The sequence below is a fragment of the Platichthys flesus genome, chromosome 4, assembly GCF_949316205.1.
Source record: "Platichthys flesus chromosome 4, fPlaFle2.1, whole genome shotgun sequence".
Taxonomy (NCBI): domain Eukaryota; kingdom Metazoa; phylum Chordata; class Actinopteri; order Pleuronectiformes; family Pleuronectidae; genus Platichthys; species Platichthys flesus.
The window spans coordinates 3212512-3231582 of NC_084948.1; the positions used below are offsets into that span (position 1 = coordinate 3212512).

General features: G+C 40.9%; 2 protein-coding genes and 1 long non-coding RNA gene across 4 annotated transcripts; 1 reads left to right on the top strand and 2 right to left on the bottom strand.

Moving 5' to 3' along the window:
• Positions 1-477: 477 nt before the first annotated feature.
• LOC133951607 (von Willebrand factor A domain-containing protein 5A-like) lies at positions 478-13373 on the bottom strand. 2 transcript variants are annotated; one of them, XM_062385649.1, is made up of 20 exons: positions 13118-13373; positions 12836-12896; positions 10119-10163; positions 9720-9922; positions 9401-9623; positions 8166-8332; positions 7963-8077; positions 7687-7862; positions 7510-7598; positions 7282-7426; positions 6124-6203; positions 5929-6043; positions 5675-5833; positions 5149-5252; positions 4497-4717; positions 4234-4302; positions 3765-3827; positions 2692-2855; positions 1971-2094; positions 478-1833 (listed from the first exon to the last, which is right to left on the bottom strand). In XM_062385649.1, exons 3-20 carry the CDS (start codon positions 10156-10158, stop codon positions 1754-1756), a joined length of 2337 nt encoding a protein of 778 aa, XP_062241633.1. In that variant the 5' UTR covers positions 10159-10163; positions 12836-12896; positions 13118-13373; the 3' UTR covers positions 478-1753. The 2 variants fall into 2 exon arrangements, with proteins under 2 accessions (XP_062241633.1, XP_062241632.1); XM_062385648.1 differs by lacking the exon at positions 12836-12896.
• Positions 13374-13757: 384 nt separating this feature from the next.
• LOC133951608 (von Willebrand factor A domain-containing protein 5A-like) lies at positions 13758-16370 on the bottom strand. The gene is made up of 5 exons (XM_062385650.1): positions 16232-16370; positions 16070-16143; positions 14840-14983; positions 14438-14561; positions 13758-14330 (listed from the first exon to the last, which is right to left on the bottom strand). Exons 3-5 carry the CDS (start codon positions 14948-14950, stop codon positions 14257-14259), a joined length of 309 nt encoding a protein of 102 aa, XP_062241634.1. The 5' UTR covers positions 14951-14983; positions 16070-16143; positions 16232-16370; the 3' UTR covers positions 13758-14256.
• On the top strand, positions 15560-18629 carry LOC133951611 (uncharacterized). The gene is made up of 4 exons (XR_009920486.1): positions 15560-15727; positions 16078-16172; positions 18064-18321; positions 18407-18629. It is a non-coding gene; the product is annotated as an uncharacterized LOC133951611 (long non-coding RNA).
• The last annotated feature ends 442 nt before the right edge of the window (positions 18630-19071 follow it).

Here is a 19071-nt window from a genome sequence, read left to right on the forward strand (position 1 = left end):
GGAAAGTGCTGTACTGAGTGCCATTCTGGTTTGTGAGTACTTTTGAATGAAAATTGTAAAGTGACAAATAGTAGATTTTAACTCAATAAATAATGATATCAAAATGTTTTACTCATTAGAAGTGTATAAGAGAAGCTTTAACCTAAACCCCAAATAGGAAGTTGTCCTATTGATATCCTAATATATTACTGTACACTTTTAATAATTGTCCAGAAAATGTCTCTTTTGAATCCAGTCATCTGCTACATCTGCACAAATACATTTCAACAGTCACCTGTTTTATGTATGAACTTTATATATATACACAGACATATATATTGGCTGAGTCTGCTTTATAAGACAAATTCACTGGATTAAATCTAGAAGACTTGAGCAGGAGTGTGACTTTAGAGGGATTTTGAAATGCAATGCGCATATGTCTACCATGATGAAACTGTATATGGAATGTTGCATGATTCATAAATAATCGAAATCAAGTTTCAGGCCGTGAGATTCAACTTTAATAATACAGTATGAGAGTTTCTGATTTAAAAAAAGGACAGATGAACAATTCTTTGTTTTGTTAAATGGTCAATTCGGATCAGATGAAGCATAGTGTGAATACAATTAAGCACACACTATAACTGAAGTGGATAGTGCAAAAAATGATGTACAATGTAAAGGTTATAAATATACCTTTATACCAGTCATGATTATGTGGACATATACATTTGAAATGCACTTTTGCCTGCTGCTTTTATATGTCAATGCGTCCGCCATATTGGACCAGGCAAGACTGCGCTGTTAACACATACCAGCCGCAGTCTGTCTGGGAAAAAAACACAATAAGGTTGAAATTCCAGCTGATTTCAATGAGCTGCTTTTTGTATTGATGAGTTTTGTGATCTACGTGGAAAATAAACAAAAAATTCTCGATTAAAATGTCAATTGTTCGGATAGCATCACTGCTAGACAGAGAGGAGTGTGTCCACGTTAAATTTAATATAATGTGAATTACTGACATTTTCAAAACTAAAGCTCTGTTGTTTCAATGGATATAAAGCATTGCTGCAATTAATCAAACCTTGACTTTGTAGAAAAATAACTGAAAAGAAAGTGTCTCTATGAAAATGAATGTTGTTGCCCAACTGGAGATCAGCACCAACAACACCCGGGAACATCTGTGTCAGTCCAATATTGTGAAAAAGTAATTATCAAATTATCAAAATGATCTGTTTGGAGGGAAATTGAAACTGCTGCTGTCCGCTGACATAGATGAGGGAAGCCGATGAGATGAACGGTTCTAGAGATATGCATCCCTCAGACAGACAGTCAGATAGACAGACAGACATCTGTGGAAGTGGTAGGTAGGTATATGCTGATTTTCATCCAATATTTTTAAGAAGAAAAGGAACCAAAACATTTACATTCAACCCAAGATTTTAGTCCATATTCAAATAAATATTGATTCTTGCCTATACTACAAGTCAAACTATTGATTCTAAATAACTGGAGACAAAACCCACGTAGATCACAAACCCTTGAAAACAAATTGTTGACATCAGTTGAAATTAAAATGTAAAAGTAATTTTTATATCAACAAATGGATATCCCCCTTACATTCGTGTGTTTACAGGCCAATCTTTCCCAGTCCAAAATGGTCGCGACGCTGGTATGAGCCAGTTGGCCAATGCGGCCTCTACGTATACAGTATATGTCTATGGTCATTGCTTTTAATCCAGAAGAAGAAAAGGAAGGCAGTTTAATGAAATCCTCAGAGCCCCAGGACGTCTGTCTGCACACTGAAACCCAATAGTGTGTTTGCAGCTACCACACACTCTGCCACACTTGGTGCTGGAAATAAACACAACAAAAAACACATCACGTAAGTCAGTCACATATGGTACACAATGGCTGACAGGCTATAAACCCTCACACATTGTTTAAACTTGATTTATTATTTAATCTAACTATTATTTATTGATTGTTACCGTTCTGAGCACGGAGCCAGGACACAGCCTTCATAGCCAGAAGCTCCCACTCTTCCTGAGCATCCATCTTAAATCCATGAAGCCAGATCAAAGCCAGAATGGTGGCCCACACTTCCTGGTTCACCTAATTTACACAAAATTAAAATAAAGGAAGAGATTTTCAGGGGAAATTGGATTAAATGGTAATAATACAACAGTATGCAAGCATTTTAAACATCACTAGAGATAAGTTCAAAATCCTACAAAAAAGTATTTATTACTCTCTATATTACTTAAAAACATTAGCATCTAATATCTAAGCCCTGGCCCAAAATAAAACTTAATCAAACTACACAGGTTGGAAATTTCTGCCCTCTTGTGGTTAAAATGACCACAAGAGGGCATCATACTTAGTTTCTGAATGTGGTTATGCTGAGCAGTCCTACCATCACTTTCATTCTCATATGTGCAGCTCCTTAAGAACACAGCAGCTCTGTCACATTCCTATTACATTGTAAATCAGCTCGTTCTCCTGCTGACTCATTTCCACTGCTGTTTCATAGCTTGACTCATAAGATATATATGTTTTAGCAAGAGAGAATCCAACATTTTCTTATGCTTGATATCATTTTTATGTTTTGCTTGATCCTATCTGCTTTTTAACAAAGTGGCATCACGAAAAACCACATGAAGAAATCTGTTTCAAAATTAAACAAATCAATAACTTAGTATTACGACTCACAGCTGAAGGCTTTGTGTTCTCCACCTCCTCGCTGGTCTTTCCCACAGCAGCAGCCAGAGCCGGATCAAGCACCCAGCAGCCAGACGCCTTCTGCAGGGAGACCAGCTGCAGCAAAGGGTCTCTGGGTGGCTGCTGTTTTGGTTCAGTGACTTCGTCATTGAAGTCTGAGGGTAGGAATAAAACTATGGTATTTACTCTAATAAAAACCTACTGGCTAAACTAAGGATACTAATATGGTCCAAACTGTGAGTATTTAGTACACTAAATGAGCAAATCTATCTATATGTCTGTCTTTCCACCTATCTATCCATGGCTTGCCTGTCTGTTCTTCTGTGACAACTGTTTTTCCTTGAATAAAAGGAAACCTATGTTCTCAACTAAATAGCAGAACCCTTCAGTATGAAGCTGAGCATCTTCCAATCCTACAATAACAACTAAAAAACGTTATTAGGATGTTAATCCTAATGAATGGATTCCATCAACAGTAAAGAGTTAGAGTGCTCTTACTTTGAAACGGGCGCAGAGTGTGTTGCAAATTTTTATGTTTGTGACACATAATAACTTTTTGAGAAAGTAGGCAAGACCCCAACTCTTTAGAAGAGGAGCACAGCTCATGCTGCTCTAACCTGATAACATCGGCACAAAGTAAATTCAAGATTCAAGATATCCTTTACTTTCATTATCTCATGTAAAAGCGCACAATAAAAAAAAAATGTTGTTCCTCTTCTACCAACAGTTTTTACATAAAAAAAAAGAGAATATGACTGTGGAAGCTAGAAAGATCAATATGTACAGTGCAAAAACACTACAAGTGCAAGATGTTCTCTGTTGCACATAAACTGATATCATCTCTGACATCATCAAATATATCTTTATTTGTAACCATGCCATGACAGGCACATTTAAACTTGCAAAGACATACAGTAGTTACTGGTGCATTTCCAATTTCAAAAGAAACTACGCTAAACAGTAGTAGTCTGAAAACACCCACCAATGACTACTTAGTCTTTGAATGATCATCAGTCTTTATAAATAGAATCAATATATTTTGTTAAGTCAGTGTGTGCGGATACCTTCGTCAAGGCAGATGTCACCACATTCTTCGAACTCTGCACTTTGGAGAGTCTGGCCACAGTCTGCTTTGTTTAAGGAGAAATTAACTGATATAATAGCAAAAAGCATTTCATGGTTTTAAGAGAAAAACAATTTGTTAGAGCCCAGTTGTGGTTAACTTACTAGTTCTATGAGCTGTAGGACCTAACCAGCCTTGAGTTAAATATCAGTCTAGTTACTAAGATACAACATATCAGACTTATGTGTAGATAATTTGGGAAGAATATATGTTTTAAGTAAGGCACATAAGCTGTTGCCAACTAATGTGCATACAAAATATAATGTTTCCTGATACAATACATGTCAGTGGTTTTCTCCTCGGTGAATGCCTGAACATGAAATATCAAGTGATGGACATGTATATTTGTGCTCAGTAGATGTAGAATGACACCACTGTGTGTTCACTGACCCCTTGAATCTCATACTCACCAAAGGACATATAAGCAGGTGCAGACATTAAACAGCAACTCATGGCCATGGGTGCCATCGAATACATCCCTGAGACAAAAACAGTGGCAGTTATTACATAAAGATCAACATACATAAAAATCCTGAAGGTTTGAGGCAAATTCAAGTAACATGACATGTGCTGAATAATATATTGTATAAGTTTTCCTTTTTCACCAGCCACACTCGTCTGTCACACATACATTTTAGGGTCTTAAACATGGCTCCTTGAAAAAGACACTCACGTGGTGTTGGTATAGCTCTGCGCATCAGAGGTCCTTGAATCGGCTCATAGTTGCCTTTGTTGACAGCAATGAAGGCTGTGAAGGAACTGCTCACTCCTGATTGGACACTGAGCTCCACCACCTTCCCCTTCACCCCCTCATCATGCTGTCCCTCGCCATCTCTTTCTTCCATCTCCAGGGAACGAATCAGACATCGAGCACCTAGCCGGTGGACTGTTAATCTGCAGAAAAGAAAGAGGAGAGAGAGGAGTGTGGATACCCAGGGAAAACATCAGACTTAGGTCAGGTTTGGTCCCACAAAAACAGAAAGTGTGTTGGGTTAGACTCCGAATTGTTAGTTCTCTCTCGGGTGTGAACGGGTCCGCACAGAGAGTTGTGGAATGACTGAAGCTTACTTTATTTATCTATAAATACAAGCTGCACATTTAGGACATTCATTGTTTTCTGTTAGCTCTATGGTTTTTGACCATTATTCATCATATAGTCAAATCTATATTTATTTGTTTGTATTGTTAGTGGGCAACTAGTTTGTTAAGTCACATGGCAGGATAGGGGCACGATAGGGCCCAGTTCCCCCCTGACCCCACCATTGGATACATGTGATTGCACAGTAACGTCAACATGTGATTCAAAGTGATGCTGCTTTTTTTACCCAGTGTCCTCAGCAGGTTTGAGAGAGAAGTCTAGCTTGTTCTCAGAGGGACAACCTGCCAGGCTGTACTTCACCGTCACACCGCCCTCTGCTGCCTTTGAACTCTGAGAAAACATCACAAAACATCCCATCTTCATAATTACTTTATAAAAATGCAACTTAATATTCTTTTTTTCCCTACACCTGACCATGAAAGACCATGAAAGTGTCCTTACATAACATCCTTAAAATCACTATTCATAATTATTTTACATGATATATAAGCATGAGATAGCAGTATGATATAAGTGTGCGTAATTATCAATTATGTATGGAATAGGGAGGAAACAGATTCAGTGTGTATTGTGGTAAAATTCTTGACTGAATTCTTAAATTATTTATTTTGATTCAATGGTGATTTGGTTTAAATTGTAACAGCATGAGATGTTAATGCTCTGGCCATACAACTGATATTTTGTCAGGATTCTAAGACGTTTGGGCTCGACGCCTGCAGAAAAAGACGACCTTTTCACTCTGCTGCTCCTACCTGTCCACTGAGCTGCGCATAAATCAGTGAGCGCTGACCCTGGAAAATGGTTGTGATTGTTGGGGAGAGAACAGTGACAGACACTCCCTTTGGTAAATCCCACGTGACTGAGATGTCCTCCACTGCTGGCTGGAGAGCAAATCTCAGAGACTGCATCACCTGGTAAGAGGAAAATATAAAGAATAAAGAAATAAGAATGACTTTAGTAAAAGTAGATTTGTATTAAACCTTTCCGCCTGTGGCATTTTTCTTACTTTAGGTTGCATCCTATCAGCCCCTGTGATGAACTGAGCGTGACCTCCTCCTTCCTTGGCCAACCCATTGATAAGAGCAGAGCTGGCCCCATCCCCGATCCCAAAAGAGAAACACCTACAACACAGTAGTTAAGTGTTTAACACAGACTGCATTACAACATGGGACACACTGTGAGCAGAACTCTGTGTTTTCACCTGTGGGAACCTGAATACTTCTTCACCAGATCAATCACTTCTTTCGTGTTGAAAACTTCTCCGTCAGTGAAGACAAAAAGCTGGGAAGGAGTTACACAGGAGTTACATACCAGCACACCCAGTTACATCAAGCTAAGTAAGAATAATGAGAAAGGTGTGGTAACTATGAGTTTCACACACACCATTGCAACATGCTCAAGACTGTTCTTGGACATAGCTGCACGTAGATGCACTGTATGAATGTGTGCGAGAAGAACTGTAGTGTAATAATACTAAAATAAGTGATATATAAATACAGGCGATTTAATCCTAATCTGTAGTTTCAATTCCATTGTTTTCTCTGAATAGGTCAGTGACACTATCCAGTATCACTGCACACACGTCACTCTTGCACGACTGAGCGATGCTAACCTTAATGGCATTGTAAAATGATTGATATAATTTCTGCCTGACAAAGTTTTAAACTTTTAGAGTGAGTATCCTCTATGAAATGATGCAGTTGTAGCCCAAAACCTAGAGTCATCCATAGCACAGCATCTGAACGTGTTCTGTTTCACATTCTATTCTAACAGAGTGAGGCAGGGCAAAGTTAGCAGGGACCATCAGTTGAGTTGCTTATGTGCATTTAGCCGAGCTTTTACTTTTTCAAATAAGGTGCAGCATGTCCATAATGAGAAAACTTTATATCCTTTAGGTAACCTCTTCAATGTCTTTAATGTCCACTGGGATTTAAGGCTAAGAGGTAAAAAAAAAAACAACAGAAGATGTGCTTGAACTACTCTATTTTTGGGACTCTCAGCTTAGTTCAAAAGTGTAAACTGTGAAGGTGAACTAGTTCATTTCTTTCTTCGAGCGAGCTCTTTTTAAGCATGAACTTGCATAGCACCGATTGTTCTGGACCAGGAAATGTTGGAACTTTCCTTTTGAGCAAGTCACAGCCTGAAAGCTGTACCTGACTCTAATGCTGGAGAGGGAGTGAGCCAATTTTAAGAGTTTTAGTTCTGTCACATAAACAGAGAGTGTGTTGACTCTGATAGTGATGATAGCATTGATTCTCGTACAACTTTTGCCTACTGTGTTTGTGTGTCTGTGTATGTGTGTGTGTGTGTGTGTGTGTGTGTGTGTGTGTGTGTGTGTGTGTGTGTGTGTGTGTATTACTTGTCTAGGTTGATTAGGAATGCAGGGCTGGCTGTAAATGTGTTTGATGGGTTCAAGGATCTCTGTTCCTCCCAGATTCGCCTGCATCGCTTCGACTTTCTTCAGAGCCTCTTCTAAGTTCTTCTCACTGTACTCCACACTCTTTCTGCCATCGCACACGTGCATGAACAAGCATTAACAACAAGGACAGGAGGAGATCTGTTGAATGGACTTGAGGGAGTGACTTACGGGAAGATGTGTTCAAAGCTGGAGCCGAAACTGTAGATGTTGAAGTAGCAACCCATTGGCAAGCTCTTCAACAGGAGCAGTAGAGTATCCTGAGGGAAGCAGAAACAAGATGGTGAAGGTAACTGTGTGTGATACACTAGGAAAAGTTTAATGACAGAGTTTACACTCGCTGACTACCCTGGCACTGGCAATTCGAGTTTCTTGCTGCTTGTCATTACTCGTTGGACAATCCATACTCCCAGATCGATCCAGTAGGAGCACAAACTCTCCACGTGAGGCAAGAGAAGACATCACAGACTGGGGGAACTCAGGGTACAGGCTCAGCATCAGGACTGGATCGCCCATCAGACTCCCTGAAACATCATTTATTCCAACACGTGTAAGTAAGTTGGACTAAGAAGATGATCGACTTTAATATTGTGCAAAGTAACAAACTGACTCGTTTTCACTCACCTGGTTTGGCAGACGGCTGTCCTGCCTCCACCACAGCAGTGGGCTTGTGAGCATCTCTGTAATAAATCAGCAGCTCAACATCTCTGTCAAACTTGTGTCCTGCAGCCAACTTGACCTGCAGTTCACAAAGCACACTCAGTTATATGTGTTTCTCAGTGCTGAGAAACAACCACACACAGTGGACATGTGAGCAGTCTACCTACAGTGGCCTGGGTCTGCTCTGTGTTGACGTACTGGAGAGGCTCCAGAGAGCAGCTGGACTCGACTTTGGAGATTGGACGAGGAGATGACACTCGGACAGAAAACGACAGACTGTAGGGAACCAGAGAGGCTGGAACAGAGGTCACCTGCACACCAGCACCTTCAGAACCTGTATACAACACAGGAAAAGAGAGAAAAGGTAGATATCCTTCTCCCTGCTGCTTTCTTCAGATCCTCTGATCCTGAGGTGTTCCCAGGCAAGATGGTGTAAACACTCCAGCATGTTCTTGGTCTGCCGCTGGGTCTCCTCTTATTTAGGAGATCAGATGCCAAGAGTATCTCAATTGGCTCCTTTCATTGTGCTAAAGCACTGATTTTTAAACTGATGTGTGACCTCCTCAGCTTCAAATTAGACAATTATATTGTAAATAAAGATAAATACATTGAAAAATACATGACAGATGTCAGGTTTGATTGGTTCTCCACCTCTAACAGGTCACAAGTCACTTCACCGGTCATTTATTAGGATTTCAATATCAGGATTTGCAGGTAAAGGAAGGGTAAAGCCTGACTAGTTATTATTATTATTATTATTATTATTATTATTATTATTATATTACACTCAGAAGAGTGCTTACATCTGAGGCCCAACAATCAAATTTGTATTTAGATCGCGACAAATTATACTGACTCAAGAAAGTATTCTCTGTGAAATCAATGAAAAAAAAAAAGGGCCCTGTTTCGCAATGTAAAAGAAAGTGAAGAAAAAAATTGATCCCGATCAATATTGTTCTTGATCAACAATACCACATTCTGCCACTAATTTCATTGTAATCCACTCAGAAGTTTTTTTTTGGTTGCAAGGTTAACATTAAATGTTATGTATGTCTACTGCCGCAATCTAACAAGCAATGCTGCAGACTATAGAGCAGCTTCTTTCCTCAGGCTTTGAACCTTTATAATCTATACTGCTGTGAACCATTTTGTCTGACCTCACCAGTGGTCTGACTCAGCTACAGACATTGAAAATAGTTTATATAGAAGACCAATTTTGTGGGGAGTAATGAAAAGGAAGCATTAATTACAATGAGCTCATTTAATAACCAGTTCGCTTGTTTGAGTGTGTTACATTTTCGGTGATGCTTACACTGCGCACTTGGGACTTTACGCTACCCTAGTGACGGACAAGACACAGTTTGGTGTGCATCAAACCAAAAGTGCTGGCTGGGTTTCCTACCCTGAGGTTCGTAGCGAGGGTTGAGCACAGCAGGCAGACAAAACCTCAGCCCGTCATCCGCCTGCACAGCCAGCTCAGTGACGTACTCCAGCCTGACGGAGGCGCTCTCTCCTGGAGGCAGACTGCCCACACTCAGAGTGAATATATCTGGACTCTGCTCGCTCTCCTCAAACAGGAAGGCCTGCTGACCGGAGCTCAGCGCATCATCATAATCCTCACGAGCCTGAAGACACAGACACAACACAAGTGAGCTACACTCACTGTTTTACTGGTTCTTTAGGATCCATCACACTGAGGGAGACGCCACTGTCCAGCTCACCTTCTGTTTCTCCTTCACCTCAGCTACAATCTTTGTCTGTCCAATCTGAGCACTGAAGTGACAGACAGCAGCGTCTCCAGGCAGAGGGAAGACGAAAACAGCCTCCAGAGGTTTGTCCTCCTTGTTCTCGTAGTTCAGAGTGGAGACCACTGTCGCCACATGGTCCCTCACCTCCAGCTCCACCTCAATGCTCTTCAGGGGAACTGAGCGAGAAACAAAAACAATATTAAGATGATGTTAGAACTGTTGTGTATTCTGTATTCGCTGTACTCTATTCTATTCTTAAATTTATAGCCACATTAAACAAGCGTCTGTCTAATCAAGTTAAGGACAGGATTATATTATCTGACCCCATTACATTACATTAATGTTGTGACTTTTTTTCTAACAGCTCTGTACCTGGTTCCTTCTGGGCAGTAAGTAGTCCACAGCATTCCATTTTACCTGTGAAACAATCAACAACACATTTAAGGACTTACTGTTGTAGGGATGAGTGTTAATGACTGTTATTTTGCATTGCAGGTATTCAGCAGTACCAACAGTACATTGTAGTATCCACTTTAAGGGACTTTCATATTTAACTAAGATGTGCCAGACAGAGAGACACAACAACTTTGACTCTTTTGCGTGTTTTACCAGTTACAAGACGTAATGACACGATGTGATTTAGGAATGCATATTTTAGACTTAACTATCCAATAGGATGCGAACAACGACATGTAACATAGAGAGTGACAGCAGTTCTAGCCTTTCATGGATGTGCAGTTGGAATGGTGATGCAAGCAGAGGGAGATATACAGTATGGGGATGCTGTGGGAGACATCTTCAGACTTGGGGGTGACATTTGCTCATGTTATTCTGTTTGTGTTGGTACACTGTTGCACCTTCTGGTCTCCTTGATGCATCAAGTCTACATTAAAAAGTAGTGGGAAAGGGAAAGGTTTGGTGGAAAACTATTTTGTAAATGAAAAGTAACTTTTTCTATACATGTCTTAAAAATGTTATGATCTTTCTATTACTTATTGACTGTCCAAGAACCTGATTTCCGTCTGCTTTATCTTCAAAGGAAACATATGCAAATCAGTTTCCTGTGTCTAAATTCCTGTCTTAAAAGTATCAGGTGTAAAAGGGATATAAACTATTTTGAAAAGGAATGTTAATAATAAGAATATCTTTATTGGCTAAAAGTGGTGTAGGGCCCTTGTGAGAGATGGAAATGCAGTTTGTAATAGACAAAATGAAAACATTTGAAAAGGTCACATTAGAAGCTACTATTTAAAGCTGAATGAACCATCCCTTAGTCATGCTGCTACATGCGTAGACTCCTGGGGGAACTCCCATCATCTACTGATGAGTTCACGCCTTTCTCTGGCCCACATGTATTTTTCTCACATTACTAGACTGAAATAATACTTGATGCTGTTATTATTGATACCATTGTTAAATCTATGAGTATTCCTATTATGATTTTCATTATAACAACCACTGTTATTAGGACTCTCTCTTGTGTCTCTTTCTTGTGGTGTCGTCGTCGCCGCCCCCCCCTCTCTCTTCCCCATTTTTCTTCTCTTGCCCAACCGCTTGAGGCACATTGCCGCCCTCACCAAATCTTGTTCAACTAGTTCACTTTTTTCTCTCCACAGTCACTGTGTTTTTTGTGATCTGTTGGGTTTGTCTATAAGATTGTAAGGTCTCCACCTTACAATGTGAAATGTTTTGCAAAAATGTATTGTAAAATAATGGTAATTGTTAATGGGTCTAAATGTGACAATGTCAGCAACTCATGTTCCAATATTTGAGTTGTTGTTCTACCACGGACTATTTGGGCCACTTAAAGGTGTACCAGGACTACCTACTACTGTTCTAACGTATTTCCTCAACTGCTTTTCAATAGAACAACTGACTTCTTCCTCTTTACTGAAATAGTGAACATGAACATTTCTGCTTTAACAGAAATATAGGTAGCACTTAAAAGGGATTGGTCACACAGAAATTAAAATTCACTCAGTATCTACTCACCCCTATTGCGATGGGGGGGGGGGGGTCTTTAGGATTTCAGGGGTAAAAAGTGTAACTGATTAGGGACCTATCTTCAGACTTAATAAGACAACATAAAAAACACAACATGCCTCCATATTTCTCGTGTGGTTTTGTCCAAGTGTCCATAAGCCCCGACATTCATATTCAACTTGAAACAAGGTCATTAACATTGTGTCTTAGGCCTAAAGGTCAGATGGTCCCTGAATGCATCTCGTCGGAAGATATCAGAGAACATTTAGGCTTAAAACACATTTTAATGACTTTGTTTGGAGTGGAATATGAATGCCTGGGTTTATTCAATAAGATGACATCACAGGAGCAGTATGGGGGCAAGTTATGGTTTTCTGTTGTTTTATTATGTATTGAGAGGACTTACCATTGACTTCAATTGAATTGGGTCTGCTCCAACAAAGTTTAGCCCTGAGACTCCAGAAGTGTTTTGTGGACTCAAACTCTTCAGCCACCCCTCCATCGGCGTTGTGGTGGGTAGATAATGAGTGCTTTTCATTTTTGGGTGAAGTATCCCTTGGTAGGGACAGTGTGTAAGATTCACTAATGTGTAATAATCTAAAGTGTACGAATTTTTGTTTTCTTTACCCTTGAATGGGCCCTATATATTTGAATACTTAATATTTTCATGAGGAGCGATCGTATCTATGGAGGCATCATGTTTTTTTACAGGAGTCCAAACTTAAAAAACTGAATAAAACATACTAAAACCATCCTGGGTTGGTTTCCCTCAGTTTCAGCAATAATCTAGTTTCGTCAAAATAAACCTGTATTACTTCGTTTTAGACTTTGAATTAAGTGCAATGACAAGGATTGAATTGCCACTTCTTTTAAATGGATTTCGTTGGGTTTGGATTGCGCAACATAGGGGCTCTTCCTGGTAAAAAAGGACGGATCTAACTTATTAATATACGCGTCTACTCACACTACGGTCAGCTACAATAACTTTGATGCGCACGTTAAGATCCTGTAACTGTTTCAACGTAAAACAAATACAACTGAATTCACAATTATACTTTGTGCATCGTCCATCGCATCACACGCATACAGTCTATGATCACACCCACCTTGTCCAGTTTGGTTACGTTAGGTGGCGCAGTCACAGAAACATGAACGCACCGCATCAGTCTGATGGGAAATTACGGATCGTTAAAGAAACTGAAGAAGGCAGCAGGTTTTTGTGGACGCCATATTTTTTATCCACATTGCAGCGATGTATTTCACCACTGAGATTCGTCTCCAGCGCCAGTGGGACGTTAAACAACGTTATTTCCAGTGTGTCTGGTGGAAACTTCTGGTGCGTCATTTTGTCCTACATATATAATTCCAGAGAAGAAGAAGCAGCTTACCTCTATCTCTGTGGGACGCTGTTACTGCAGGTTGTTGTTAGATGTGCAGACCTGGTGCAGACACAACAGGGTGAAACGTGGAAGAGCCTGTCCTGTAAACACTGCGAGAAAAGTTCCCGTCACGCCTGCTAGTTTGTTCGATTTTATCGGTAGAGAGAACAGGACGGGCGGAGCTTGAGGTTGATATGTGAGCTCTGTTGCACAAGCCCAGTATGAGAATGCTATGTCTGTGCCTTATCAGGACAGACCAGTCAGTGACATGGCAGCATTTCACTTTCTGTTTCTCAACCTCACACATGCACGCCACTACTACCTAGTGGTGGAGGATAGTAATGAACACGTTTTCCGATTGGGATGCCCATCTCTGTTATGCCGAACTCTGGAGAGCCTCCGGCCTTTTCAACAGTGGCTGTTTGTGTGAACACATATCTGAGTGAGAGCCACACAAATAGTATGGAGGACGATACATGACTTAAGTGTAAATGAATGTATGAATAAATACATAAATAAATAAGTAATTAAAACAGAAACGTATAAATAAGTATAGTTTATTAATTTCCACATTTATTTATTTCTGTATCTTTGTGTCTGTATGCTAATGACGCAGCTGATCACTGAGCAGATGTAAAAAAACGAAAAATGCAAAGTCAATGTAATGGTAAAGAAAGAGAAAAAAAGTCCTGGATCCACACCAACATTTAATGGGTTCTTCAATGACACATACCATATGCTTCTGCCAGGTTTGGTTGAAATATTTCCAGTAGTTTTTGCACAATATTCTTACAAACAAACAAACCAACAGACAGGGGTGAAATTATAACATCCATGGCAGGGGTAACATTCATTACATTAAATTTAGCTGACGCTTTTATCCAAAGCGACTTACAATTTGTGCATCAACATCTACGAGAGGCGATTTCAGGGGTTCAGTATCTTGACCAAGGACACTTTGGCATGCAGATGGGGAAGCTTGAGGATTGAACTGCCGACCTTCTGGTTGGAGGACGACCACCCTACCCCTCAGCCACATTAAAGTGAAACAGAGCATCAAATGAAAATGGTAAACATGATATAGGACTTTATTGTTGGGTTAAAGTGAGACAAAATAAATGCTCTAAAATGTGCACCTAAACGATTACTCAGAGCCCCATGGCGTCTTTCTGCACATGGCAACCCAACAGTGTGTTTCCAGCTTCCACGCCCTCTGATGGTACTGGAAAACAATACAAAGAAAAACACAATACTAATCATCAGAAGCTGATGTTATCCGGTATATATTGTTAAAAACAACATATCAGCTCTTAATATTATGACTGTTACCATTCTGAGCACGGAGCCACGACACAGCCTTCGTAGCCAGAAGCTCCCACTCTGGCTTAGCATCCATCTTGAAGCCATGAAGCCAGATCAGAGCAAGAATGGTGGCCCACACTTCCTGGTTCACCTATTTCAGCAAATCCAAAAGAAAATCATACAGAAAAGCTACAACAGAAGAGAGAAAAACCAAAAGATCAAACATACATGAGAGTTTCAAATGGGAAAATAAGGCCATCAGGGACCATCAGGCTGTTTCTGAACAACTTAATGCAACATCATGATAAGAGGTTTAGATGTATAGAGTTAAATGTCTCTTTGCAGACGGGTGGTCACGATATAATATCACTGCATTATTTTAAAACAACCCATTATTAATTTGTGTTATTATTTTTGACAGTAACTCACAGCTGAAGGCTTTGTGTGCTCCACCTCCTCGCTGGTCTTTCCCACAGCAGCAGCCAGAGCCGGATCAAGCAGCCAGCAGCCAGACGCCTTCTGCAGGGAGACCAGCTGCATTAAAGGGTCTCTGGGTGGCTGCTTTGATTGAGCCTGAATTGAGAATTAAGAAAGGAGTATACGAATATCTATCCATTCATCCCATAGCTACATAATTTAATAATTGAGGTTTTCATATGTTTTTTTTTCAATCAAGATCCATGAATTACTCTCTGGGAAATTTGAGAAAGTGTTGAAAAATGCCTCTTATTGTTAATGAAAGTGAAAAAGTATTTTTGGATCCACTCCCTGATCTGTATCAGCACCAAAATGTAACATGTTCTTCCTTAGGTCATTCCTCAGCCCTCATGCACTGAACTCTGCAGATCCTCCGTACTTTCTCCAGAGGAGGTGTAAAAATTGTTGATAAAAAATAATTACACAAAAAAATGAATATATAATACTGTTTGGGATAAAAAGGCAATTTCTGTATTTCTGAAGAAGTGAATTGATTTACTTTAAAGGGCCCATATTACGAAAATTCCACTTTTGTAGTGCTTCTGCATGTTATTTTGGGTATCTGGCATGTCTACCGTCCCAAAAACTCTGGAAAAAAACAACTCCCGCGATTTTTTGTGGTTCCTCTATGTCAGAAACTATACTCTGGAGTGCATCCAATGGGATTACGGCTGCAAAATACGTAATTTGCCACCATAGGGAGTCTCACTACATTGCCTTGGATAACCCCCCACCATCATCTCACCGGCTTCAGGGAGAAACAGCCCGGCTCAACGCTGGAGCCCGGGCTGACACTGCGGCAAGTGTTTAGTGTCCCGGGGGCCTCCGCCCTGACGATCGGTATGTTATATGCGGGGGGGGGGGGCAAAATATGTTACAGACATTTCATTAAGTCCCCAAGGAACCATATCAACTGTGGTAAAATGGGCATAATATGTGCCCTTTAACTTTAAATCTTTTTTGTATTTATTTGTCAATATGATCATTATTAGGGCAAGGTTAACTCAGTGTACAGCGGATTGGTTAAAGCAGTGTGATCATCAGATCTACAACATCTGTCTTGAAATTGCCAGTATAGGCTGGATCAAACAGAGAAATACAGAAATAGTTTTTTCATTTATATGATTGAAATTGTTTTTATTTGTGTGTGTGTGTGTGTGTGTGTGTGTGTGTGTGTGTTACTTGTCCAGGTCGAAACTGTAGATGTTGAAGAAGCAACCCATTGGTAAGCTCTTCAACCGGAGCAGTAGAGTATCCTGAGAGAAGCAGACACAAGAAGTTGAAGGTAACTGTGTGTGAGACACTATGAAAAGTTTAATGACAGAGTTTACACTCGCTGAATACCCTGGCACTGGCAATTCGAGTTTCTTGCTGCTTGCCATTACTCGTTGGACAACCCATACTCCCAGATCGATCCAGTAGGAGGATAAACTCTCCACGTGAGGTGAGTGAAGACATCACAGACTGAGGGAACTCAGGGTACAGGCTCAGCATCAGTACTGGATCGCCCATCAGACTCCCTGAAACATCATTTATTCCAACACGTGTAACTCAGTTGGACTAAGAAGATGATTGCCTTTAATATTGTGCAAAGTAACAAACTGACTCGTTTTGGCTCACCCTGTTTGGCAGATGGCTGTCCTGCCTCCACCACAGCAGTGGGCTTGTGAGCATCTCTTTAAAAAAATCAGCAGCTCAACATCTCTGTCAAACTTGTGTCCTGCAGCCAACTTGACCTGCAGTTCACAAAGCACACTCAGTTATATGTGTAGCTCTCAGTGCTGAGGAACAACCACACACAGTGGAGAAGTGAGCAGTCTACCTACTGTGGCCTGGGTCTGCTCTGTGTTGACGTAATGGAGAGGCTCCAGAGAGCAGCTGGACTCGACTTTGGAGATTGGACGAGGAGACGACACTCGGACAGAAAACGACAGACTGTAGGGAGCCAGAGAGGCTGGAACAGAGGTCACCTGCACACCAGCACCTTCAGAACCTTAAGTTAGAAATTATCTCAGTAAAAAAGCACTGAGCAAACTAAAACAAGATGCTTGTGGCTATTCGAGGATGGACATTTATAGCCATAAAATGTATTTTTCACTCATTATCTACTCACCACTATGCAGATGGAGAGGTGGGTGAAGGGTTTGAGTCCATTAAACCAAATCCCAAGTTATGTAAAAACACAGAGCCACACATTACACTATATCAGGCCTCTTTTATAGTTCTACTGGGGTTGCTGTGGCTGAGGCGGGAAGAGAAGGTTGGTGCTTCGATTCCTGGCTCCTCAATTGTGCATTCCACTGTGTCCTTATGCAATATACTGAAGCCCAAATTGTGGAGAGGCGGTAGACTTGTGGCAGTAAAACTTGGACTATGGGCTGAAAATTGGAAAGACATCAGACTGGAAGGTCTCTGGTTCGACCCACGGAATAACAACAAAAAACATACCTAGACGGAATAACAACAAAATACGAACCTGGATGGGCAACACTTGGATCTGTCCAAAAATTCAAGAGGATTCTCCATACCCTGTCTAGTGCCCCTGAGCAAGTCACCTTACACCCCAACATCTGCTCCCCGGGCGCTGTACATGGCTGCCCACTGCTCTGTGTGTCCTGCACCAGATGGGTTAAAAGCAGAGGAAAAATTTCCCTCAATTGCATGAGTGTGTCTGTGCATGTTTTTGGGATAAATAAATGTATCTTGTATCAAATTGCATGAAAGGTTTGCCTAAAGAGTTGCTGAGTGCATGAATATGTGAATGCAACTTATTCTATACAGCGTGTTGGAAAGACTGGAATAGAGCTCTATAAATACAGGCTATTTGCCTTAAGGCAGACAATCATGTCACATGGAAAATATGACTGTTGCAGTAAATCCCAAGTGTAGTGTCTTGATGTTTAAAGGGTTCAAAGTGCTGGCTGGGTTTCCTAGCCTGAGGTTTGTAGCGAGGGTTGACCATCGGCAACCTTTACCATCGAAAGAGCCATTTTGCCCCCTCTTCCCCCAAATTGAATTTGTCTGGAGCCCCGAAATATATTTGATAGCAAAGCTAATAAAGTTGTATATAAAGTTGTACTATACTAAGCTATAGTTTGTTGCATTTATGAAATTATAGAAAGAGAATAATGAAAACTGTTGACATTGTATTGCTATTTTTTTCTCTTACAACAAAGGAAAACACCAAACTCTTATGAAGAGGGGAAGAAAATATAAGGCAAGTTTAGGGCTACTTTGAAATAAATTAAACACAGATCTGTCACAGTTCCTCTATGCCTCCAGTGCCCCTCCCCTCTCGTTTCTCCTTTTCCACAGGTGCTGTACATCCCGGTGATGACCCGGCTCTCCAGGCGCACCTGCACCAATCAACTCCGGGCTTTATCTGCCCTGGCTGTGCTGCGAGTCATCGCCAGTTCGTCCTCGTTACTACAGTGGTAGTTATTCGTTCTCGGCTCAGTTAACTTCCTCTGTATTAGAACCCTGTATTCTAACCCCCGTGTCTTTCCCTCTGTGCGTCAGGAATTAACCCTTGGACCCTCGTGTCTTCCTTAACCCTGAAGATCTCACGGAGCTCTCAGCCGTCCTGACTACCACCACCCTGAAGATCTCACGGAGCTCTCAGCGGTCTCGTCTACCACCACCCTGAAGATCTCACGGAGCTCTCAGCGGTCTTGTCTACCACCACGCTGAAGACCTCACGGAGCCAGCAGCGGACCCGTAATTCTGTTCTCTCCTACGATTAATAAACATCCTTGAACTCACCACCACCGTGCTCTGTGTTTTGACTCTGTTCCAGGGTCCCTCTCGAGACCTCAGGTGCCACAAGATCTATGTAGGGCTATTTGAGTCCTCCCCATATTTGTGGGAAATGTATGAAATAAGAAGTACCCTAATTTGAAATAAATAAAAACATATAGCTGCGGCTCAATAGCAATGATATGTTTAGTTTGCACACACTTTGTATTCACTGTGGCTTCCCCTAAAGACGCCCACTTGTTTGATGCAGTGAAGGCACTTGCTCTTGACAAACAGAGCAGGGTGGGTTTTAAAGTCAAATATTATTTCCCTAAAATAAAAGCTACACTATGTTCAGTATTGTACACATCCAGTTGAAATGATTTAGTTTCTGTGAAGGTGATCAGTATACAGAAAAAAACTGGAAGGCCTACATCCAAGCACACAAG